At 44.9% G+C, this 26,760-nt stretch overlaps 1 protein-coding gene across 1 annotated transcript; it reads right to left on the bottom strand.

Moving 5' to 3' along the window:
* Positions 1-8,973: 8,973 nt before the first annotated feature.
* Positions 8,974-26,193, bottom strand: RP2 (RP2 activator of ARL3 GTPase). Its single transcript, XM_032207764.1, has 5 exons — positions 26,047-26,193; positions 18,100-18,765; positions 16,369-16,483; positions 15,134-15,219; positions 8,974-11,972 (listed from the first exon to the last, which is right to left on the bottom strand). The coding sequence occupies exons 1-5, from the start codon at positions 26,191-26,193 to the stop codon at positions 11,889-11,891; spliced, it is 1,098 nt and encodes a 365-aa protein (XP_032063655.1). The 3' UTR covers positions 8,974-11,888.
* Positions 26,194-26,760: the final 567 nt, after the last annotated feature.

The following is a 26,760-nucleotide window of genomic DNA, read 5'->3' on the forward strand; positions in this document are numbered from 1 at the left end:
AAGTCAAGGCAAAGACAAGAGGGGCCAGCCAAAGACCGAGTACAAAGGCATCAAAGACATGGCTGGAAGAGATAAGGAGCAACTATAAATCACATTGGAGTTGTTGTGTGCGCTTGAGGCTTTTTTCCCCTTTTTAATTTACTTCAGACCCTTTTTCAACCCTTAACCCATTCATACCTCAAGTGGACTGTTTGAAACGCTGAAGTCAAGCATGCAGAAGCAAACACACAAAACAAATTGATTCCAATAACCTTAAAAAGAGGATGAAGCGGCACCTGCAAAAGCTATTAGCCGCCAGCCCGAGCTCACGCGCACCCATTTGCTGCTGCACCCGGCGGCTTCTGTTACATGCAGAGGCTCTGACCTAGAACAGGCACGCAGAAGACACCGGGCAAAGGACCCACGAGCACTTAAGCCAGATTAATCCCAGCAACGGGAGTCAGGGGCTCCGACTGATCCCACGCTGTTTGTCAGGAGGGAGAGCTTTCTGAAAACTTACATCCTGCCTTCTCCGAAGTTTTCTGACATTTGTAGAGGACGAAAAATGAAAACCCCGCACGTCAGATTTAGCGGAGAACCCTATACACTCAGCTATAAGCAACAGAAGAGAGTACTAAATACTTGTACGTAAACTAATTTTTAACCTCACCCTCCTTCACTGAGCTCAGACCAGAGGCTTTATATTTGACAACAGCTTTTCCAGTTATTTCACCTCTCTATAGCCGCGATTAGAGTGAGCCAGGTCTACATCAAAACCGCAGCACGGTACATAGATGTAATCTGACAGCCCCTGCCAAAGCCTCTCAACTCTCACTGCAAGTAAACTGCGCATTCTCTAGCTGTATATATATAAAAAAAAATAAAATATTTTGATCAAAAATATCACGCTTACTACCAACTTCAACATACTCATATTTGGGTGTTTTTCATACTTCATCATGAAAAATGCCCAAATAAAGAAAAGCTTTCAAAATTTACATGAAATATTACTGGAAACGCATAGTATGAGATCTTAATAATTAAAAATAAAATAAAATAAAGAACAGATACCAGTTGCAAAGAACACCCCAAACCAGCTTGCCTTATTTTCATTTGTATCGGAAATTTGGAATTATTTCATCCCACAAGTTTTCACCTCTTTCATTTCTTTGCCCGAGAACAGCGAGGCAGCACTAACCAAAGAAAGCACAGAAAATTAATTTCTGCAACAAGGACAGAGCATTCAGCGAAAATAATTTCTAGAGAAGAATCAATACCATTAAGCAGGAGTGAATTTTCCTTCCCCTCCATGCCAATGGCCATTACAACACTGTTGTTCATAAATACGCACCTTGTATTAACATCAGCCTTTCAGTTCCTCCCTCGCTCTCTGCACATTCTGCTACAGAACTGCAAGTCCAAATTTGTCTGGCAAAATGCTTCACTTACTTCTTAAGATTGCTCATTTCATGCTACGCTGGAAATGATTATGTTGTTAACATAAGGAAGACTGCAACTTCATTATCAGGTTTAAGTATCTGCCTTTCAGCTGCTTAAATGACAGCCAATTTGATTTTTTCAGAGGAGCACAGCCGCTCCTGAATTAAGCTGATGCTGAGGAGCTGCGGGGACTCCCCCGGACGAGGCAAAGCGCGGTGTGGCTGAGGACCGGCCGTCCTTCCCTCATCACATCGCCGGCCAAACACGGGGAACTATTTTCCACGCTGGAGGCAAGCATCTCTCCTTGCTATCAAACAACATTTAACAAGGTTTACCTTTCCCTGCAAATGATCACCTGCTCTCGCTGCTTCACTCCAGTCCATGAGCTGCAGCGAGAAGAGCCTGTCTGCATCAGGGCAGGCACGGGAGCGCAGATTTGTCACCCCCCTTCCCCTGCGAGTGCTAACGGGGGCAGGAGAGGCATCCTGCACCCTTCTGCAAGGGCCCCCTCGCCCCACAGTTGCCTAGCTGACCGCTTTCCCCTGCATTTCCACAACTCACACACGCACACGGCGTGCTTTGGCTGCACGAGGCTTTTTCCATGAGAGCCCGAACCTGCGTGGGATACGGCCCCACTTCAAACGACAAGTCCCCCCAGCCGCTTCAATACCAACGCCTGCACGTCAACACTTGAAGAATATTAAAGAAATGCAAGCAGTTAAAAGCAGAACAATGAAGAGAATTAAAAACCACAAGTAATCCCACTAGGGACATTTCTCTCCTCCCCTGTCAGGGTGCATGCTTCTCCTATACATTTCGCACACAGCGGCTCAAGACCTAAGACTTCCTGTGTGGCAGTAGGAAGAAAATACTGCCAATTCATCCTGCTATACATCAACAAGCCTTTCACATTTAGTGCACTGTAAATACTAATTTTCTCAATATCTTAGCGGTCCTTAAAGCAAGCATTACTTAAAAATTGCCTGGCCTGTTCAAAACAAGTCGCAATTTCAGAGCGGTAGGAAGGAAAGCTCGGAGCTGGGCTGTGATTTTCAAGCGCTCGTGTCCCTGCGTCAACCTAACAGCCGTGTCAATCTCTTTTTGTTAGGAAGGAAAAAAAAAAAAAGTGCATTTTGTCTAAGATTTGTAGAAGATGTGTCAGGTATTTTGCCTGCACGAGGAGCTCCTCTCGCCCAGCACGGTGCTGTAGGTAAAGGCGAGGTGGCTCGGGGCCTGGCGCTGTGCAGCCCTCCCCGGCCCCGTCCTCATAAGCACACACAACCACCTGGGATGGGACTTGCAGCAGATCAGGTGCTGCAGCTCCTCACCACACGCTTGGACCGCGTTTTTAAGAGAGAAAGGAAGAAAAAGGCAGGGAAAAAAACCAGGCCCGGACAGCAGTAGAGTAGCCAAATAACACACAACCCCCTCCAGACCGTGTGACGAGCTTACTCAGTTCAGCAACCAGTCGGGCATGTGCATAAACCTGTTCTTTAACATCTCCCTGCAGCTCTAATTAACGCACACGGAGGCATTAACGACACCAAGCACTACGTTCAGCCTGCAGTTCAATAAGCAAGATGCCCTGCAAGTGCATCGTAGGAAACGAAAGCGCTCCCGAGTTTTACACGCAGCTGAAGAGGCGAAGGCGAGCCCTTCAGTGCTCCCCATCCCCGCCAGAGCCGGTCCCAGGGCACGCCAGTCCACAAATCCTCCATCTCCCACATGCTGCAACAGGATCCACAAGCACTGCAAGCTCAGATGCTGCCTGGAGAAGGGCGACTTGACAGTAAGCGAGCAGCCCAGGGCAGCAGGGAGGCTCTGGACAGTTACACCGGGGTGGAAGGGCGACGAGCAACGCATGTGGGCCTGGCATCGCTCTGCCTCCTGTCAAAGAGCAACACCAAGCTCCACGCAGCCTTGTGCCGAAATGCAGAGAGCCACCAGCTGCCTGGCTCCCCCCTCTCGCTCCGCCCTGCCCCACCTTCCACCTGCACAGCACCTGACAGAGCCCCCACGCAACGTCTCGGGATGCGAGCAGCATCTGCGGGCTCCCATTACATAAACACCTCCGATAAGAGCTATTATTAACTTGTTAGTTCCCATTTTAAGTAAAGCACGTCAACACTGCTTTTCTGCCTCCAATTACACGAAGCCTCCAGTGTCACAAGCACTTGAGATCTTCACAACACAAAGGGAAACGCCACGCAGGAGCTGTTCTCCCTCGCCAGGGATTCCCACGGCGCCGAATTCCCTTGCCCACAGCTCCCCCAAAAGCAGTGGGAGCGGGACGGGCGCACGTTTGCGTGGCTGAGCAGCGGGGTTTGCCTCAGCCCGCTTTGGCCTGCTCGGTCCGAGACGCGGGGTGCGCCAGGCAAGCAGCAGTGACACCGCTCATCTAGGTGGAAAGGCAAGGTTTTGGTTATTTAAAAAAATAAAGCAAAACAACATGAGGAAACGATAGCCACACGTAATAAAGCATTAGGTTTTCAACTTCGGTTCGATGTAGTATTGCTAATTAGCGAATTGGCTTGGGAAGTGGGGTGGAAACACTGCAGCATCAGAGCTGCTCGGGCAGCAGCCCCCACACGCTGACACCCAGGGGTCTGCGCACCCGTGCCGTGTGTGTGTCCTTGTATCAGGCCGTGCCTTATATCAGGTGAGAGGCGACGCTCAGGTGCTGCCGAGCGGCGTGGCTGTGTTATTTTTAAGTCTCCTGGTGCTGTGTCTCCAGCACCAGGCACCCGCCGCCACCTCAGGCTGTCCCTGGGGCGCAGAGGCGGCCGCTCGCCGCGCTCCCGGGGCCGGGCCCTGCACCCCTGCGGTTTTGGGGAGCCCAGGGGCGGGCTGCGCCCCCTGCCCAGCCCAGCCCAAGCCCTGCAGGTGCCGGGCGCTGCTGCTGGGGGGCCGCCGGCCGCGCCTGGCCTCCCCTCAGGGCCGGGCCGAGTTCTAGCAAGTTCGGCGGCGGCGGCGCGGCTCTGCCCGCATCGGGCCCCGGCTCCATTTGGCGAACAAAAGGGCGCCCAGACCAGACGCAACTTTTCCCTGCGGGCTGCCCCCTCCTTCCTCCCCCCCCCCTCCTCCTCCTCCTCCTCCTCCTCCTCCTCCTCCTGGGCCTTGGCGCCAAGCGCCTCCACCTCCCCCCCCCCTCCCTCCCTCCCCTCCTTCCCCTTCCCCTCCCCTCCCCTCCCCCGCGCCCGGGCCCCTCCGCTCGGCGCGGTGCCGCCGGGGCCGCGCTCACCTCCCCCTCCCCGCCGTCAGGGCCGCCGCTGCCGCTGCCGCTGCTCCCGCTCCCCGCGGTGCCGCCGGTGCTGCCGCATCGCCCCCGCCCGCCGGGCCCTGTGGCGGCGGCCGGCGGCGGCTCCCTGCCCGCCCTGCCCGGCCCCGCCGCTCCTCCCCCGGCCGCACAAGGGCCCTATTGTGGGCCCCGCGCCGCGCCACGCCTCTTCCCCTTCCTCTGCGCCCCGGCACGCACGGGCGGGGGGCGGCCGCCAAATGGCACACGGCAGGAGGAGGCGGCGTCCCAGCCCCGGCCTCCAAAGCCGGGTGTTAAGGCGCCGGTAAAACACAGCACCCACACAGAGCCCCCCCGCGGGAGGAACGCTCTGGCAGGCAGGGATACGCGAGCTGTGGTCAGGGTGAAACGAAGTGCACGCATTCGCCATACCCGGGTTGAAGCGAGTCATTATGCGGCTGCACGAAGGCTGCCCACAGCATCTCGGTGTGCTGAGGAAGTTAGCCCGAAGTGATGTGTAACATCGGAGAAATTGGGGCACTCGGAGTTTAACGTGGACTGGAGCCACAAGAGCAGCACCTATAATTGAAATGCCTACAAGTATTTCAGTAAAATTCAACAGAAAATGTTGCGTTTTTTTTTTTTTCCTGCAAAAATCTGGCTTCTCTGATCCAATGCCAGAGCAGTGAGAAGCAAACGGGTCACAGCATCATGAAGGAGTTGTGGGGTGGGGGGGAAGCGAGGTTATTTAACCCATACCCCTTACCTCCAGGTCTGTGCAGCATCCCCAGCCCGCACGTGGAAGCCTCCCCGGACAGCAGTCCCCGGGAAGGAAGGGAAGACACCGACACCAGAGCCTGCCATTCCTCCTTGCTTTGAAACCTGCAGATGCTGCATAAAACCTGATTCATCGGTAGATCAGATACCGCTGATGAAGCCTTGATAGCATGTCCTTGAAATGAGAGCGAGCACTGACAGCTACTGGCAAGAGCCAGAAAAAAAGCTCACCTCCCTTATTTTCTTTTCACAATGAGCAAAATTACTGAAGTGTTGCAGTAAAGCACAAACACCCACCTGCAAACAAGAGAGCTAATTATCGCTGTGGAGTAACTTTCATTCTTCTGCATGAAAAAAATAAAAATAAAAATGCAAAGCAGCGTCTCATCTAAGGATCATTAGCTGTCTCGAAATCCTCCTGTGACTAAAGGTGTTTCTTTCTGATAGGCACTATCAGAAAAAGGAGCAAAGAACACTCGGAGCTTCAAAAGATCATCTTTGCCTCTAACACTGCGGCCAAGCCTTTAGCACCTGTTGGGGCAGCTATCAAAAGATGCCCTCGGGTCATAGCACAGCCCTGCCATTTAATTTGCAGGGCCCTTTTGAAAGAAGTACCTGAAGTGGTTTTTTAAGCAGGGACTTCAGAAACGGGGGGGAAAGGTCTCCCCACATAAAAAGGTCTGACAAAAAGACTTTATAAAGTACTACCACAACCGTGAAGCATCTACGCTCTTCAGAGCAAAATGTGCGCACCAGCCTCACTTCTCAGGATCTGACAAGTTCAAAGTCTTGCGCGCAGGGAGGAGAAGTATTGCTCTTTCTCCTTCTGAGACAGTAGCACAGAATGGAGGGGACTGCCAGCAGCTTTCAAAATGCATCAGTAGTACGGGTCTGTACCTTAAATGCATGCCAGTACCTACCTGCCAAAAATGAATCAAAGAATGTAATGTATGGCTGCATTAGTGAGGAAAAGCACAGCATCTCTTACCTAGAAGAGCTGGAAAGCCTCGACGTTGCCATACATGCTAGCGCCCGGACAATCTGCCCACAGCGGTCAGCATCCATGGACAGAGGAGGAAGTAAGGCTGCCACTCCCCGTAGTGCTCAGAAATCACAAGCCAGCCAGCTCTGTCCACCCTTCCCCCCAAAAGCAAAAGGTTGTTTCAATTTTATTTTTGAGCCGCGCGTTTAATGGCTTAAAAAAAAAAAAAAACACCAACCAGAAAACTAGCTTTTTGAGTTTTCTTCACCATCACGGGAACAAAACTAGCTAAAAATGAAAGCGCAGACTCTCACATGACTTTATCACCCCAATACTTACGAGAACGTTGGAAGAGCAGAGCGATGCGTACCGCTGTCATCCTCGGAGCTCCCAGTAGCGCAGAGGCGGTTAGCCTTAAGCTTAGGCTCAACGTTCTGGTAGAATCTGTAAGAGCCCCTTGCTTTTAGCCTTTGCAGTTTGGCAGCAACAAACTCTTGTTTAAACAGTGCTCAAGAAGCCCTTTAGCTTAACCTTAAGTTTCTTCACCCACCAACTTTGCCTGATGCTTTAAGGATAAACATCCTACAGTGGTTTTTATCAGAATGGTTTGAGGGAAATCCACGTGTACTTGGAAGATCTCATTAGATAGACCCTTCACAGCACTGGCAGTTGTAGAGCCTTGTGCAATTGGAAAAAGGATGACTTGTGCTTGACAGATGCTGGTCACATTGAGCAATACCTTCTGGGAAGGACCTCAGATGCTCCAGCCGTGAAATTGTGCATAGCCAGAGATCAGCACTGGATGCATACAAAAATAAAGGAGTGAGCAGTTGCTTTTTTTTTGGTGTGCGCTCAGAAAACTTTAGAGCTTTTAAAAAAGTGTCTCACTTCCCCTCTTTTTTTCCCCCTCTCTTACTCAGAACCAGCAATGATTACATATGCATCAGGAAGACTGCATGACCACAAACACGGCCAGCAACAGTCTCACAGCAACCGTACACCCCAATAAAGGCAGTAAAAGCATTCTGCTATCTAAATGGACACCGTGACCGTTCAGTGAAGCCACCTATACACACTGCTTTTGGTTTGATGCTCCTCAAGATTTTCATACCAAAACTTACCCCTGGCAAACTGCTACAGCTCCTATTGCAAGTTCTGAGACACCCAGGGAACTGCGTGGACCACCACAGAGCTGCTTTTCAATGTACACGGGAGCAAAAACGCAGTATTAGAGCACTCAGGGGAATGGTGCTGCTGCCCACGTGCACCGTCCTTCTCAAATACACGCATACTGGAGGCAACGCTTAGGATCAGCACTTATTCATGGCTTTTAGTACAGTTAGACTGGAATTTAGATGTTTGAGACCAGGTTTAAACGTGCCTTGGAGGAGCTATTCCTGCAGACCCCCAAAGACTTATGTCACTCACCATTATGGATTCAGAAGCACTTATCAATTGGGGGAAACGGCATAAAATACAAAAGAGCCAGCAAGGAGCTAAACGTGAATTAAGAGTTTAGGAACTACTCAGGCAGGCACTTGGGTTGCTTCTAGATCTTAAAAGATTCATTTTGCTCCAGCTTTTATTAAATCTTTAGGAAAAAAGCCTAAGAAATGGACAACTTCTACAAGATATTATCAGCAACGCTAATTTGAATATGCACAGAAAGTTGAATGCTGCATGAATAAAGCCTGAATGCTTAAAAGCCAGCATTTAAGACAAGGAGATACTCAGCTACAGTTCTCTCTCAAGCCTAAGTCAGTAAAACTCATTTTTGCCCCTATTAGTCAGGATGACTGAGGCACATATTTTGTAACACAGTTTCAAGCTCCTTTTTGGAATGGAAAAAATTTGTCCCAGTTATGTAAGTGCAGCCTGGTATGTGGATTACTCTTAAATACATGCATTTTATGCATGACTTATCTAGATAGGACAAAGGAAAGTGGGTGACTTCCTAGCAACTAGGCACAGATACAAAGCTTCTGCTGCTTAGTAGTTGAGGATGCGACTGGTAAAAATTATGAAAATATTTAAGCTTTACTATTACTTAGATACTACGTTAAAAAAAAAAAAAAAAGATTAGCAAGCAATTCAAATCTAATTGGGGTGTAAGATTTTATTTGAACTGTAAAATTGTACAACAGCCGAGTGCAAATCAGAAGCTTTTATTCTTTTAAGCTTCCCAGTTGAACCCAATCACTTTAACAGATTATATTGATACAGTACTTCATGTTCTTAGCGAACATTTATGCTTTGTGAAAGTTACCCTGGACTACCTCTAGCAGGAAAATTCTCATTTCTGACCAGTTTAAAGCTCAGACTGGAAATTTATTAAACATTTACCTGCTTTCAGAAGTCCTTAGATTTTAAGTAGAACACAAAGGAATTAGTTTCTAAACAAGCAATGCTACTATTATAAACACCACTGGTTTTCATGTGCATACATTGCTAGCATCCATCCAGGACCCAAAGAGGTAAGCACAGTTAAAAAGGACAAAACTCCTACATGTTAAAAAAACAAACAAACAAATAAGCAAAACCAAAACAAACGTGCACACAGAGCAGGAAAAAGTGCTTTAACAGCCTCCATCCTTGAATCTCTGTACTTGTAACTCTACAACTTGATATAAGAATATTTTCCTGCATATTCTACTTGGAAAACTGCACTGTAAAGTTAATCAGATCTTCAGTGACTCTGGGGAAGAATCCCTGACTGGGTTGGAGGATGGATGACTGCACTGCTGTCAAAAATGCATCTTTTTTGGTGGACGGATGACTACAGAGTTTGATGCTTATTTTCAAGTAGCTGTGAGTATCTGACAAAGTCCCTGTTTAAACATGGAATTGTTTTAATATTTAATTATATTTTGCAATGGCTTGCAATTTAAGAAAGTCTTCTAGAACCCAGAGTTTAGATTTGCAATGTTTATTATGAATTACATTCATGGTGCAATGCAAATTACACAAAAAGATAGACATGAAACATAAAAAGACTACACGAAGCATGTACCATTCAGTAATGCATACAATACCTGATGAACTCTTATTTAGGCTAGAAGTGTTCTTAACAACTGTTAAAAAGAAATTGAAGTCAAAAAGATAAATAACTGGATTGAGAAACTCCTTCATTATTTAGGTTTTTAAAAATTAAAAACCCTTTATGTTGCTTAGCATACTAGCAACACAAAAAAAGCAATACCCTGCTCTTCCCCAGCATGTAAAAGAAGGTTTTCACTATTTCAAGCCTTGATTAATTTTCAATTAATCATCTTGTCCTTCATCAAAAGTAGTCACAAAAATCAATTTAGCACTTTGCTTCCAGATTAGTTTGAAAATACAAAAAATAAACTGTAACATATACATAATTATGTGTCAGCATATAAGTTTAAAAATATGGTATGTAAAAGGTTAGAGATCGAGATGGTCCAATACACGTACTGCTAAAAGAAATGACACAATGACAGCTTTGAAGTACATTACGCAACTCTGTCCATATCAGAAAAATGTATTTACAGTACATATCCAAAGTAATTCCAGCAGTATTCACTGACAAACTGTGCTAGTGCTTCGTGGACGGATCCAAAGATTTGCAGCTGACTTTACAGCCTCTCCTCACACATTATATAAAAAAAAAAAAAAAAAATCTAGCTGGCTAAGTGCAAATAAGCAGCAATTTCTTCCACCAGTCAGATTTAGGTGGCAGTTTAATTTTATTTCACTCTGTCAAATACAAACATTTCACTAAAGTGACGTTTTTCTGACCTTCAGTATGCGAATGGTTTAGTGACTTCAGGAGATATTCTTCCTTATTTAATCTATGCATAATGTTAGTAAGAGGTCCTAAGGACAGATTCTTGATATGTAGTTTAAACTAAGAGTATGCATTTGCCTAACAGTGACAAAATGACAGCCCGGAACATCTCCTGGGCATGACAGAACTATGCACTTCAGGAGAACAGGTTCTTTCATGTGCTAATTCTAAAAAAAAGGTTAGCAAGAGGTGTGTTCTCAGCCACCCACTTTGGGAACTCTAGAGCTGTGAAACGGATGCATTGTGCATCTGAACTGAAAATGAGTCTCAAGCTCTGATTTTTGGACAGATGACCATAATGAGGACATTACTGCTTTAGCACCTCAGCACAGCCAGCACTTGCTCAATGGGTTGTAAAGGCTACACATATTGGCAAACCACAGTTTTAATTAATAAATTTGGTTTTGTGCATTTGTATGCACAGCCTGTTCAAGAATTACAGAGGGCTTGTAAACCTGGACGTAAGCTTTAAGTTCCTGTAGGAAACTCGGTGAGGATCAAATATGCCCAAAGGAATTAATCATGTATTTAATATCAGTATAGATATGCACTCTAATATGCACTATAAAGAAGTAAGCATCCTTATTGATTGCTATTCAAACACATCTTGTATGTTAGTAGCACTTCTTCAGTCTGTTTTTAGAATTAATCTGAAGTAAACCCTACAGCACAGTGTAGTACTTCACAGCCAATTTTTCAGTACTACTACTGAACTTTTTTGTAAAACCCTGCTCTTGAGGCTTAGCAAAGAAAATACTCTTAATGCCTTCAGAGCCCTTCTCTGGCTCCAGGTTGCTGTACATCCCTTAGAGCAAACAACAACAGTGCCAGAAAGTCATTGCTCCAGAGCCCAGGAGAACCTCAGGTACATCCCACAGGTGACATGGGACCACCAGAAGCAGTGGAATCTCCAAAGACCCTGAATGGACCTTAGACCTCTGCATCTTCAGATGGGCGCTCACACTCAGAACTCACCTCAGAGCAGAAGAGTCTAGCAAGTGCTCACTCACCAGCTTGCTGATGTGACAACTCTCAGTTTAAATGTTCCTGCAAGCAACTTTATTAAATAAAAATAATAATAATAAAAAAAGACGCCAAAGCAGAATAAAGCAGATAAACATTTTAAGCCAAGCACTGCTTCTGAAAGCATGATATAAAGGAAGAATCATTCCAGACTAAGCTTTCAGAAGAAAGTCATCAACTACAGCTTCCTCTCTGCCCCCCAGTGAAGGCAAATTTGCACGTGGGAAAGTTTTGAACAATGAGTGTCACAGAAATACACTTTCTAAACTGTGTCTGAGTTAAAGTTCACAATTATTAATGCATTAAATGTGTATCAGCATTGCACTTGTCAAATGTCTTCCTATTCAATGTTGACAAGAAACATTCAAACGTCAATAAGAGTTTAGAAATCACTATAAAAACAAGTTAGTACAAAAGTTCATGGTTTCTGGAGCTGGCTTCAAACATAATGCACACAAAGAGGTATGAAATTTACTCCAGTTCTGGTAATGTGGTATTAAAACTTCCAAGAGCTTTAGAAAAGGAATATATGAGAAATACAAAATCAAATGACAAAAGTTCTCTGATACTACTACAGTGTTCACACCAAGTGACATCCAAGTGTTGAGGCAAACCATACGTGAGCATCTGTGCGTTCCACTTCACATTCCCATCTGCATTTCAGCAAAGTTGTAGAAATTGTCTACGTCTTGAGATGCTGATGCCTTGCTCTCCGATACAAAAACCTATTTTATTAAACAAGGGAAGAGTTATGCATCACCACTAGCAAGTTCAGGTAGTTTTTGATCGTTCACAGCCAGTCATGATTTTTTATTTTTGCTTTTCACGAGAGGCACAAATCGCTTGGTTTCCACTATGCGTTCAAACAGCCTTTGAATCCTCTGAGCCCTGACGCACCCTTGGTTACTGTGACCTGTTCCTAGCAGTCACACGAGCTGCAGTAACAGTAGCCTTACACTGACAGGAATCAAAAGTTTACACAAAATTATTCAGGGGCCACAGCTTCAGCTAGTATATGGTTAGATGTATTTTGCTTGGTAAACTGTCTGCAGGGCTGGGAGTAGGGAGAGGGCGGACACGACAGGGATGACAAAACCTCAGGCTACCATTAAACTTCCATTCCACAGAACCAAAGTTTGTAAGAAAAACTCCCTTGCATTATATTCCCAAAAAACTTACAGCTGCTGCTCCTTCTTCAGGTTACTATTTTTTTTTAAACAAATAGATTTTCATTTTGTAAAGAATTATTCTGAAGTGCAGTGGAACTGTAGAAAGAGATAGTTACAGAAATGTAGAATTATTCCAGATAATCATGCTTGTATAGTCCTGTTTTTCTGCTTCAGCTCAGAGTACCCTACCAACATAGACTATGACAGTTCCTTAAATTGGTTTACTTTTAACATGTTCTAAGATGGATATCCTTTTGTCCAGCAAATTTCAGGTTTCAAAACAATAACTAAAAAAACCCTATTTCATCACAAAGCAAGCAGCTTCCTAAACTACTGCTTGGAGGTACAGTAGACTCCTGTTTGAAGGGATATGACAATATCTGTTAGTTATTTGGCAGTTTGCTGGTGCAACAGCAATTTGTACCACGGCCGTAACAAATGTCTTGTAAAATTAAGTTTATTAATGGATGAAGTCAGTAATTTTTAACCGTGGCTTTCAAATGCAAATGTAACTACCTGCTTAAAAATCAGACTAGCTTCCCACTAAGTCTTACAAGATAAATATCTTCCTAAGAGTTTTTGTCATTGCTTTGTGATGAAGGGTACCTACACTTCTTTCTGAGCGCTCTACCAACTCTCAAACTGCCCCAATGATAAAGGCAATGAGGTGAAAGCATTTTATAGAGCTTTCCTGAACCTTCTGGTAGTATTAAGTCTGAAGTTTGTTACTCCCTAAATTGCTTCTAAATTATGTCCTAAGAAAGAAATACATTTCCTATAAATACAGGTTGAGAGAGCTGGGGCTGCTCAGCCTATGGAAAAGAAGGCTCCAGGGTGACTTCATTGCAAACTTCCAGTACCTGAAGGGTCTTAGAAAAAAGACAGAGACACTCTTTGCTCAATCAGATATTGACAGGACAAGGGGGAACGGTTTTACACTAAAAAAGGGGAGATTTAGATTAGACGTTAGAAGGAAATTCTTCAGGTGGTGAGGCCCTGGCACAGGTTGCCCAGAGAAGCTGTGGCTGCCCCATCCTTGGAGGTGTTCAAGACCAGGCTGGATGGGGCCCTGGGTAACCTGATCTCGCGGGTGGCATCCCTGCCTATGGCAGGGGGGTTGGAGTTAGATAATTGAGGTCCCTTCCAACCAAAGCCATTCTACGATTCTATGATTCCTAAAAACATGTAGACATGATATTTAAGTATCTAGAGATCCATTAAAAAAATGCAGCTCTGATTGGATGTTTTGGGGTTAAGTTTTTATCTAAATAAAAGATAGATAGTTCCCAGGAAGCCCAAAGTCCTGATTCTTAATTCACTTAATGTTACTTAGTGTAACAAGTGTTTGGGAAGTAAGGTAGACTTTACTGTGGGGCCAGGCTGTAAATAGAAGTTTTGAATCCAAGAGCAAGAAGTAATTCCACATTTGTAACCTTCAAGAAAAACGATTACTTCACAGCAGGAAGTGCATAGCCTGAGTTTCCTGGATGCATGTCAGATCCGGACATTCACTGCATTATGACAACAGATGCCAGTCATTTTAGTGAGGAAAGTATAAATTCTTATATGTTCTAATAATTAATATCACTTCAGCCTCTGAATAGAGAAACTGAGATCTAGAAGAATAAGTTAATTACCCACCCACTGTCAGCCTTGTTCTGTATGAAAAGAATATGTTAACTATACCAAAAAAAAAAAAAAAGCCACTGTAAGCTCCCAGTCAAAAAGGTGAATTTTATGGTAAAAATTGCAGAGACTTGTGGGGAGCAAGGAACAATCAGTAATAGCACTGTCCAGACTGTAGTTCTTGTACTCTCCAGACTCAGAGATCTAATTTAAGGCCTGCAACACATCAGGGTTTTGCTGATGCAATAGTAAACCCAAAACAAAAGCATTAGCTGCATTTCAGGTGACAACGACTTATTAAAAGACTGTTTTCCAGAATCTGTGCAGTCTAGTTTCCTGAGCAATTCTTTTAAGAGGAACTGAAAGATAGCGAGGAGCTGTATGGACACTGTATGTCCCAAAGACATTCCAGTCTTCGCTGAGCAGCTTGAAAGCAAAGGGTTTGTCCCTTTCCTACTATCAGTAATGCTGCTTCCTTGCAGTGCTCTAATTCTTACCAGACACTTTCTCAAATCCACTGCCATTGAAAGAAATGGGGACGGCAACCAAAAAGCAAGTATGGTATAAAGAAGCTACAGTAAAACAAGTTGACAGAAGAAAAAAGCAAAGTATATTTGAAGGAAGGCATTCTGCAATATCCTTCACAGCAAAAGTAAATCTTGAGAGAAGCTGAAATACCATCGTATCTTTGTCAGGGTTTAATAAAGTAGGACATGACAAAGCAGACTTCAGTGTAAGACCTGGAGGAGAGCTTTACCCTGCTACATTTATAAAATTTGTTTTTACTACTATGTGGAATAACAGTTTTAGGTGGAAATACTCTATTCTTTAGTAGGCATGGAGATTTAGTGCTCTTTCCTAGGGGCAATTTTTCTCCTCTCCTAGAAGCAAACTTGAGTTCTGTGTAAAACAAAGAAACAAAAACCCCACAACTGGGATACTTGGATTTTACTGTGCAGAAACATAAAAAGAACATTCAGTACGTCAAAACTACAGCTCGACCACAAAGTCTTCACAAAACTACAGCTCGACCACAAAATTCTTAGATGTCCTGTAACATTTTCTGCTAATAAATCAACACACCAGCTTACCTTGGTTCCATTAAAAACATCATTTACAGTGCTTTGACATGCTTCCACAGCACCATCTCCATTGAACTCCAAAGCAACTACTGGACCTAGAAGATAGGTTTATCTAAAATCAATGCCACTTTTAAGCACTAAAACATTAGATTTCTCTTCCCTTCACAAATTGTGAAACTTGCAATAACCATTTGATTTTTTGTTGTTGTTGTTTGAGCAGCCATAACACAGGATAAAAAATAAAAACAAGCATAATTTCAAAGCACAGCGTTATCTGAAAAGAAAATATCTGCAGTTCCATGCTCATTTTTGCAGAGGCTCTAGCAGGTTTCCAGTTTTATTTCTTGAAAGGCAGCAATGGCACAGAAATGCTAAAGAGTGGAGGGCATCATGGAAGTGAGTCAGACTATACTGCTCGAATAGTGAGCCATTGCACAGACATCTGGAGTAGGACTGAGTCATTCAGGCATTTTTACCTCAGTACCAAGATAGCAAACGGCCTGACTTTCAGACTTATTCTCACCCCCCTATTTCCAGATCCCCTTTCTCTTCTTTCATTTTGAGCATGTTATTTCTTCCCACATGGGTGCAAACTAGCCCTTAAACGAGTCTGTCATCTAGAAAGTGTAACTTTTGTCCTATTCTTGCAACGAGCACTATGGACCTCATATTATTCTGAAAAAAATGCATGTTGCTGCTATGTTTGGGAGCGTGTACTGAGCTTCAGCATATAACAGATGGCAGGATGTCAGCACTTCTACGGCAACAGACAAAAAGCAATTACAGACAAATCAACAAAAAAGCTTTTGAAGTACTCTGACAGTACACCGTTTATAAACAGGAATTTAACACTTGCCTGCTTTATAGACATCCACACTGATTTGCTTCAATGTGTGTACAGAAACACTGAACATCTAAGTTGCTCACCTCTACTGCAATAAGCCAAAATATTTTGATTATAGAAGCACAAGCTTTTGTTGCCCACCCCAAACAGATCTGCTGGCGCCCCAGCTCCTGAGCTATGCAGTTGGGCCACTAGAGGGGGGGCAGAGCCACGAAGTACACGTGGATTTGTTCATTTCTGATGCCTTCAGTTTTGACTGGATCAGGGCCTGTCTGAGGCTTCCAAAGTTCACCTCAGCTGGCTTTACACCGCAGATTTGTCCTTCCTTCTTCTCCAGAATGCTCCACGGCCAGCTAGCCTTCTGTATCAAGAGGAGAAACAAAGCAATGCATAATCTCACCTTTTTCAAGCAGTGGAATGAATTCTGATGCACACTGACGGAAAACTCTCTGAGCATCCTCTGCTTTCATTGGGACTTCTTTGGTCTGTACCAGCTGAAAGCCTTTGCCAGTCATCTATTAACAGATAAAGAATTCAGGTTAAAAATGTTTCTAAGGCACACAGTCCAGCTTGAGTATCCAAACTACACTGGAACAGACCCATATGCTTTAAGCCACAGAGCAAAGGGACCCTTTTTCCTCCTTTCAAAGAGGATTTTCTACAATTCTGTTTATTTTCATTCCATTCATCCAGATTTAGTCCTCTGCCTTAGTGCACCTAGAGTGGTAAATGTGAATTTGTGCTTTATGTTATGGCTCGGGTTGTGTATTTTTTTTTCCCCACAATCCCTGACAAGCTGAAACTAATAGGAGTTAAAAGCATTCAAGCATCTGGAGTCAAGCAGTTAGTTCTCATTAGTCTGCAATAGTTCAGACAAGCATTAGCTCAAACACTCATCTACCCACTGCTGCCGTTTTCCATTTTGGAAAAAAAAAAAAAAAAAAAAAGTTACAAACTTTCAAACACACACAGCATTTTACTTCAGATTTAGTATGAAACTAAAGGCACGTGAAAAACAAACAACTATGTTTGTACTTCCAAATCATTCATTAGTCTACAGGGCAGTAAGATAGCCATAGCATTTGTCTAAACTAGTCTTTTAGAATCTCCACAACTATTACTTTCAAAGGGGACAAACACAGGAGAACACCTCTAATATCCTCTTTACTGCAGGTACTCCTTCTTCAGAAAAAATACCCCAAAATATCTCCCTTCACTCAAGTATCTTTTGGTAGCTCAGTTCCATCAAAATCCAACTGGGGGAGGCATGGAAACACCCTAGAGCTTTTTTTTTCTCCTCCCTTGTAGTTAAAAAAAAAAAAAAAAAAAAAAAAAAAAAACAAGGCAAGGAGCTCCATCAGTTGTTTTGTTGCTCACCCACCACTGGGATCTGCAGCTTTTGCAGATATCTCTTTCAAGCTGTAGCTCAGTTACTGGCTCTGCTCTGTCATCCCTGGCACTCCAGAGCACTAAAAGCAGCCAGCCACTCCCAGATTTTAGCCCAGTGAAGCCCAAACTCAGCCAAGCTTAGGAGCTCCTGCCTGACAGGAAAAGAGACAGCACCAGCTATTTAAGTAATCAAAGACAGCTGACCAGCTGTGACAAACACTCTCTGCCTTTTCCAGAAAAAAAAAACCAAACAAAAACAATCCAACGCTGAGTTGGGGAAGGAATAGAGAGGGGGTTAAAATTTAACATGTTATTTTTAGCTCTGTTAGCACTGCCAAAGCTTTCAGGACAGATAGCCAATTAACTTTTTAGCTTATTGCCCCAGAAGTCACAGCTATCAAGGCTATCTGCCTTTCACAAGCATTGCCAATCGTTTACATTTGGCCAAGTTCATCGAATGAACTACACATTTTCCTCAGAGCGTAGGTTTGGTGTGCTGTGCTGAAAAAATACGTTGGGACTATTAAGGGACAGATATGCCAACCACAGCATGTAGAATAACTGTTCAATCAGATGAGCTCCATTCTCTTATCTCACTATAAGGTTTTAAGAAGTGCAGTTGATTACTATGGTTAGTAGACATGCAGAATCTCACCGTTCTCCCTTCAGTAAGCACCACGGCTATCCAGAGGAAAGTTCAATTAGAAATTCATAAAGTTGAACACAGAAGAAGGTCACTTACCTCATCAATTAACTTTCTGGCATTTGCAGTCGTATAGTCACCAGCAAAAAACACGGCCAAGCACGATTCCTCGCTGCTTTTCTGTCTCCGCCCTCGAGTTATTGGTATTATGCTCCTCATAGCATCCGTAGAAATTCTGACAGCTTTCAGCTCTTCAGAGCTGGGCAGAGGAACATAATCCTGAACCACAGCATTCTCGGGCAAAAGGCCCCAGTTATTTTCTCCTGACACAGGGGTAAAGTCATGGATGTTGCTCCATGTGTTATTGAAGATACTCAGTCCAGCATCTTTAAATTGCAAAGCAAGCTCAGGGTAATAGTACTGGAAGCAACCAAATTTCATACCTGTGGAGGACTCGATAATGGGCTGGGTAGCACAACACAAGAACACCTCCAACTTTCTGCAGTCCCGAGTGCGAAACTGTTGGCAGGCTACTATGCATTTGCAATCTTTGCAGTCACGGAAAAACACGCTGCCTTTTATTGGTCCTAAAAAGATTTGGCAGTTTACACAGTCATCAACAGTGATTGTAGCAGAATGGTCAAATATGTAGATGCTACAGTTCTCGCAGTCCTGAATGATGAACTGTTGCCCTGCTACTTTTCCAGGCAGTCGACCCACAGTTTCATCTTTAAGTCCAGAAAAAGTGTAATCTTTTGGGTCAATCTGAAGAAAGAAGGAAGAAAAAATAAAATGTGAAATTCTTCACATAGAGAATATTCTAATGCCAAATGTTAATTGGTTTGGATTAGCCGAGATATTACAGAACTGTACAGGATAACTGTTCTTTGAAGAATATTCTGGCAGGTTATCAGAGTGATGAAAGATCGGAGGAAGCTTTTTTAGCCAAGGTACTGGAACACATAGTATTGAGGTACAACAACAAACTGAAACAAAACTTGAGATATTCCAAAATAAATAAATAAAACCCACCACAACTCAGCTTGTTCTCTAATAAGGAAACTGGGGGAGGGAAAGGGGGGTGAAGTGAACTTTCTCTGAGAGATCTAAACCGTTCCAACAAGAACGATTGTCCTGGGTATTCCGGTAATAACAGCAATAAATGAATTGGCCAAGGTACTTAAAGATTCATAAAGCTAGGAAGAGATAGTATTTCGAGCAGCTCTCTTGGTCTTATGTTACCACGCCTCGACACATTGCAAGGAAACCTTGCTACCTCCAAGCAGCATCTCCTCTGTTATGTTTGCAAACAACAAAGCTTGCTTAGCCGTGCCACAGCAGTATCTTGTGCTAAGAGCCCTGGGCTTTTTGTGCTACCGCCAGCTTCATGACTGTGTTAGCTGTGAGTAACAAGCGCGCGCTGGCAGTGCTGGTGTACAGGTCACGCTCACAGACCTCTCCTCCTCCCCGCCCCAGCATTCTTCCGCCTGGGAGGGACGCTCCAGGGGAGCTGTGGCACTCCCCAGCGCGCTGCGCTCAGAGCCCAAAGCTGCACAAGGGCTGTCATGTGATGCACGGGCACTACAGCAGCTGCTGCCATAGCGATGAAGGAATCCGAGCCGGGTTATTTGACAGTCACGGCAATGGTGCTTCCCAGAACAGATTCTACTCTGCCCCCTGGTGCAAGCTTATTAACATAGCAGTTGGAAGTATGTGAGTACCTGAACTAGTCTGACACCAACCAGATCACTTCACAAGCCTCCCACTTCATTCAGTCTGAACGCCTTAAGGCTTGTGCGCTGTAAGCAGGGTTAATGCATTGCAACAGCTCCCAGAGAGCTCAATTTGGATGAAATTCCTCCTCCCCAGTATCTCAAACTTGCACAAGATGAGACACCACAAAAAGGTCTCTAGTCTCTAAAACCACAAACCAGGATGGGCTTGCGTCAGACATTCAGTACAACAGCTCAGTTTATGTAAGTTTTGTCCAGAATAGCTACTGGAAGCTCTAAGTGTAGATTAACTGACCAACTGTGCTTTGATACACATCATATCTGACTTCCTGACACAAGACTACGCTTGCAGCTGATGAATCTGCTCCATGAACGCAACCCAGAAATCCCCCCCTCAGCCACATTCAGTATCACTAGCACACATCCAGGAAGCACACATACAGGACTGGGAGGCTCAGATGATAAGCAGCACAGCATGGAGACCCAGCTGTACGATTAGGAGTCAAACCCTTTCAGGTCATAAGCAAGTCTCACATAACGGTACTTACTTGATCCAGCAGGGACTCTCAAGACATTGAGACAATTTCAATATCAAAGCTGCCATTAGATTCTTCCCGTGCATCTCCTAGTACGTGCATGCACACATCTGTGTTTATGAACTTGGGAAACAGACACACTGCCTTGGAAACAGGGTTTGGAGGAACAGTTACTTCTCTTAGGAAGGGGAAGTTCAAAGTTTCCGGAACTTGCAGCTTTTCTGAGCCTTAGCAACTACTTGTGTCCTTCTAAATCAGTCTCTTCTAAAAGCCTGTGGAGCAGCACTAGTTAGTCCTACACTGAGGTCTTTGCAGACGTGTGAAACTTCACCTTGTGATTTTATTTTGGCCTATGTGAAAAACACCGGTTAGTCAGCTAACCCACAGGTTACAGAGTCTCAGAGACTCTCGGAGAGAGAGCCCTTGAGAAAAAGAGCAGTATTTGAGTTTAACGATAATCTGTATTGATTCAGGAGCTCAATTTTATTTCCCTGATGTGAATTAAGAGTTGTGCAGTGATGCAACTCTTACTTCTCAGTTTGTTCACCACTCTAGGGAGTTTGCCAATTTCCTTTAATTTTGCCTTGAGTTTTCCTTGTATAGAGCAGGAGTATTTATTGACTAACACAGCCACAGGCACTAGAGGGACCGAGCAAGATACATGTAGACCTCAGCACTCTCCCGGCCACACCAGGTTATTGGCCTTGAGAGCAGGCAGTAAGCCGAGCAGCTGTAGCTGCTCGAATATTGAAGTGAAGAATATTTCACTTCCCCTGCGTAACAGAAACACCTTAGAGAAACAAGCATCAAAGCAGAACTATAATTTTAAGGATGCACACACACTTAGCACCGAGGTTCACGCTTAACAGTACTGAAGTCTACAGATATCATCAACAGGTTACTGCCACATGGGTACATCCACCTTTCTTCCCCGGAGACGGGCAGCACTAATTGCTTCAGTAAACAAAGCAGACCAGGAAATACAAAGCAACAAAAGAGAACGTCTGAAGATTCACACATTGATAACCATGGCTACTTAGATCCTCTGCCTACTCATTTGGTGAATTTTTGTTGTAAAATCTTGAGCATGTGGCAGGTCAGCTACAGAAAAATCACCAGGTTGGTAACTCATCCACCTCTCATTCACATTTGGACAAAGCTTCAGAGAACCCTGTCCAATGCTACCCACCTCACCCAGACACAAGTTTTATTCCCCATCCCTTAAGAGATATATATTTTTTTAGCTCCTTTTTCCAACCTGGTGTAAATCCAAACAATGACAGTATTTATAGATGCAACTTTAAAACTACTCTTTCATCTGAATTTAGAGAGACAGTTTGGCATTGATAGATACAGGCAGAGCTCAAGAGTTGAAACCTTCTAATCAAAATGCGACTTGTAGGTTCAGGAATTACTTCATATAGTAACCTAAATAGCCAAATATGATGATCAAATAAAAAACAAATCCCTGATAGTTTTTCCCCCTTAACAGAAAAGAAGGGGACATCTCATCTTTGGTTGTTGGAAACAACATCAGTGGTAAGTCCATTACAAAGGACTGGAGAATGAATTGTAAGAGTGAAGATTTTAAAGCACAAAGGAGAGAAACGAAGGCAAGCAAAAGTCTGTCAAGGTTGCTTTGAACTCTAGTAAGTTCTGCTACAACAAGTAAAAGATGTATTAAGCAGCTTTGCTTCCTGCAAACGCTTGTCTTGCGAAAAGGCCAGACATGAAGGCTGCAGATGAAGTACATCTCTTCAGCCACCATCACCCAGCTTACTGGCGCCACAACCAGGCAGCTCCCATTTGGAAGAAGACCAAGAAGTCCTAGACCCTCACAGTTTCCCATGGTAGCTGTCCCTAGAATCACCATGGTTCCTAACAGCTTCCTTCTGCTATGTGTTCATGTGCTAACAAGACTTTTTCACCCAGTCAATCAGGAAAGGTGTCTTAGTCAGCAATGATACACCACTGCAAATACAAGGAGGCACTGCAGTTCTTAATGGATTGTGGTTATCCCCTAGTTCCTTGTCTCTAGCCTGCAAAGCAAACAATAATTTTAAAGTCTTTAAAAACCACTGACAGAGGTGTGTTTTTTGCTAATATCATTCTCAAAAAAAAATCATTCCCTATCTCTCTAAATCATAACAGACAGTATTTCAGCTACAGACTTGCATGCACTTGAGTATGTAAGAGTTGTAAGAGTTGGCTGCTGACATGGTGACATTAAAAACTGCCGGTACAGGGTGGGTACATGGACTTCAGAAGCGTTATGTACTAGTTTTGTCAGTAGGGGAATTAACAGAAAGGAAATAAGGGAAGTGCATCCCAGGCCTATATGCTTCTGCATATTCATACTTCTATGGGTTGGTGCCCTTCAGCACTATTGCAACATCCTCTGGAGAATGGGTTTGTTGAAGTTACTCACCTCTGGCTGATGTCTGGATTCTCAGGCAGCACAAAAAGGTGGAAAGAAGTACAACACATGCAGAATCTAGTCACTAGCACACAGTTTTTCATCTTGGAGTATCTCCTGTACACCCTGACTTTAAATGCGACCAGTACAACGCCAAGCCACATTTCACTTTGTTCTTCATAATCTTCCCCCTTTTTCAGCATGCCAATAATAGCAGTAAATGGTCATTCTCATACTTTTCTGAACAACAAACTGTTACCAAATACTACACATAGAAAAATAGGAAGAAATAAAGAGCTCCTACACACTTGCATCAGACTTAACTCAAAATGTTGTTTAATATTAACCTGTTGGCTGTTTCTCAATTGGTAAGACTACAGTTTGAGAAATACAGTAGTTTTTCTGGTGCACTGAGAAGCTTAAGGGAGATGCATCAGATTTAAGGATAAAATCTCCCACTACCTAGAGGAAAAAAAAGGCAAGAAAATATTAAAGATTTTGTATTTATTCAAAAATAAAGTAAAAAGGCTACGTGAAAGAGATAATGATATGGGTACATCAGCTCAGACCACTCCAGCAAAATCCTCATACATAAAGTAACTAACAGAAGACTATGATTTATGTAGAAAGTTAAAGTTCTGTTGTTTTGTTGTTGTTGTTGTTTAAGTTTGAACACAGCTATCACAGCCTGATAGTAATGATTGTTACATGTTCCCTATCAAGTACAGCAGTTTATCTGCAAATCAATTGACATGAAACAAAATCTTAACTTGTTCCTTCAAAAAGGGAAAAAAAATCTGGAAGGAAAGTCCCTCTAAACTTTGAACGTCACTGCAATCATAATTTATCTAATCCTACTTCTTTGAAGATGAAAAACAGGAAAAAAAAAAAACCAACACTATGCAGCTTTGTGTGTTTCTTCTCATGCAAAGAAGATCACAGCTCATGGCTTTATCAGCCACCTCAAGACACACAACCCCAGTTCCTCTCTCCGTGCACCCACGTTCTGTTAGTGCTGTGAGTTATCATTCTGGTCCTGCACGTAACACTGTTCACTCACACAAAATGCCATCGGGTAGGAGAGCAAGAGGGAGACTGAGAACAGAACTGCAATCTTATGTTCCAGGTGAAATCACAGCTGAACACTGAGTAGCTTCAAGCACCACCACTTTCTTTCCTTAACTTTAATTCATTTATCAGCATATTTCACATTTAGTGTTCTACGGTACGGTCCGTTTTCAGGACTATTACACGGGAGTCATACAGTCACAAAGACTTTATCTCAGTACTCTTTGGCTAGGTCTACACTACCAGTCAGTACCACCAGCGACCTTTTGACACAGAACACAATAAAGATGCTGTGCTTCAGATGCAGAAGGAGCAGTTTTGCTGGAGGAACGCCTCAAGTTCAGAGCTGCTGCCAGCATAGCTGCCAGCCAGTCATCACCTCTTTTCCCAGCCCTGAACGAAGAAGCATGCACACACATGTGCCTGCACTGCTCTGCCTACCGTGAACACGCCAGCCTGGCATTCACCTACAGGAAGACAACTGGAGTGTCTGAGCAGCAAGACTTACCCTCTGTGTTCTTACAGATGGGTATCTTGTGAGAACCACAGGCTATTCCCAGCTCCACTTGCAGAACTGCACTTTGCAACCAAAACTGCATCATTGCGTATGATAGCCTGAAATTAGCACATCCCCTACCCAACACGTTATTAAAAGTAACAGGAAATGCACATTAAAAGACAACTCTGTCAACAGGTTTGCTAGTGGATGCGTTCAGGGTTCAGAACACAAATTTGATGCAGTTGATGTCCAAGAAGGAATCTTAATACCAGAAGTTTTCCAACTGACTTCAATCTAACCTTGCATACAAATGAGTAAGTGGGATATTTGTGATGCATCAAAAAACAAAGACAGCGATAGAAAACAGAAAACATACCAGAGAGAATACCTAAAACTAATACATTAACATCAACTTAGGATCACTGTATACCAAGTGGAATGAACAAATTAAGCGCAGTAAGCGCTCGGTATTCCTTTACCTAAGACCCAGTGTCTCAGCACTGCCCTCCTGCTCCCATGTGCACACTTAAAATCCCAAGGGCTGCTGTGAGCTGCAGAGAGCAGGAGAAGCGGGCTGGGACATCCCGTAGCTGTTCTTGGGCTGCACTGTACCAAATTAAGCAGATAATTTGACGGCTTCCACAGTTCAGCAGAACAGCCCGAAATCAGATTCTTCCCGTTTCTCAGAGTCCTTTATACAAAGAGGAAGTTGTTGTATACACAATGCATTACATGCTTTTTCCCACCCCAGAGCTAGCTTTTTCATGCTGTAGTAGCCCAGTCTGTTAACTCGCACCTATTTCCAGCACATTAACAGTCACCTCCCTCGCCAGGAGGTTGGTTGTTCTCCAAATCAAGTGTTTCTAAGTTCCGATTTTCCTCCTGTTACAGTTTTAGAACTTAGTGCCACGTAAGCAGAGGAGGTAAAAGAAATCTCATACGAGCTGAGCTTTATCCGACCAAGTTGCTCTACAGTTAAATGACGCTCTTTTAAGCGCTCAGCTAGCAATATCCTTTTGCACAGGGATTCATTCTGCTCCCCATGTAAGAGCAGTCCAACAGCAACAAGCCCGGCACAGATCAACCTCCTTGATCCTCCAGGAGCTGATTCCACTGGGGCACGCGCACGCTCCTGTGTGCATCTCCACCACAGCTTGTCTTAATCTACTTGGAAGGCTTAAGGGACACCCCAGAGCACCTAGCCAGGTTACAAAAACAAGCAAGCCGAGCATTCAAATAAGCTCACACGTTTTCTTTCCTATACTTGTAAAACATGGCCTAAAGGTCTGGGGATTCTGCCTGCTCAAAACCTCACGAATTAAGTTTAAGTTTTGCCCTGTTTTCTCCTTCCCTGCGTAGAGGCGACCAGAGGAGGAGGAGGACTATGAGGGCAGGGCATTTTGGAAGCCAAACCTGGGACGAAGTGTGCTGAATGTGGGACTTGGGTGCTGAGGCTTCGAGGGGTCAGGAGCTGCCTCCACCCAGCCCTCCACAGCGGGCTGCCGGGACGCTTCGACAGCCCCGGCAGCATTTAAAAACCAAACAGCGCTAAGATAAAATAAAATAAATAAATAAATAAATGAAAGAGGAAACAACCCCAAGCCCCTCAGGAAGAAGGCACCCGGCTGCCAGCCGCACCGCACGGCCAGGTTCACCCTCCAACAGGTGCCGGCAGGCGACCTACGCCTTGAGGGGACCCTGAGGGGATCCTGAGGGGACCCTGAGGGGGGACCGGGACCCAGGGGACCGGGACCGGGACCGGCACCCTCCGAGCCGCGCCCCGCGGCCCCGCACCTTGGCCCGCTGCTCCCAGCTGTACTGCGGCGCCTTCTCCTCGCCGGCCGCCGGCTCCCCGTCAGCTCCGGCCGCCTGCTGCTGCTGCTGCTGCTGCTGCTGCCCGCCCTGCGCCGCCTTCCTGCGCTTGGAGAAGAAGCAGCCCATGGCCGCCGCTGAGGGCAACCGCTAACGGCACCCGGTAACGGCCGCCGCCGCGCGCGCTCCAACCGCCCCGGCGCGCGCCCGCGGCCGCGGAGTGGGCGGGGAGGGGAGGGGAGGGGAGGGAGGGGAGGTGGGGGGGGGGAGGATCGGGAGCGCGCGCGCCAGCGCAGCGCCGTGCCCGCGCCCCGCCCCGCTTCCGGGTGCCCCCGCGCGCGTGCCCGCGGCCCCTCAGGGGCTGGCGGGGGGCGGCGCTGCCCCGGCCCCTGGTGACAGCTCTGGGGAGCGGCTTTTAATCTGTTTGAGCGCAGGTTTTAGGCCTGCTGGGCATGGAGAAGACCTCGAAAATGTCGTCTGTAAGACGCGAAAGTCAAGAAGAGAAAAATTAAAAACTTCCCTGCTGCTGCTGCTTCCTGAAAGCTCCGCTCGGGTTTTCTGTCAGCAAGGGTCACAAATCCTGCGCTTGAGAGGCTGGCAGCTTATCCGGGCGAAGCTTTGAAAGCATCCCCAGTTAAGATTAGATTCACCTGCACTCATATGAAACTGTGACTTATGGGAGAGAGAAATTACACC

Source organism: Aythya fuligula, chromosome 1 (assembly GCF_009819795.1).
Source record: "Aythya fuligula isolate bAytFul2 chromosome 1, bAytFul2.pri, whole genome shotgun sequence".
Taxonomy (NCBI): Eukaryota; Metazoa; Chordata; class Aves; order Anseriformes; family Anatidae; genus Aythya; species Aythya fuligula.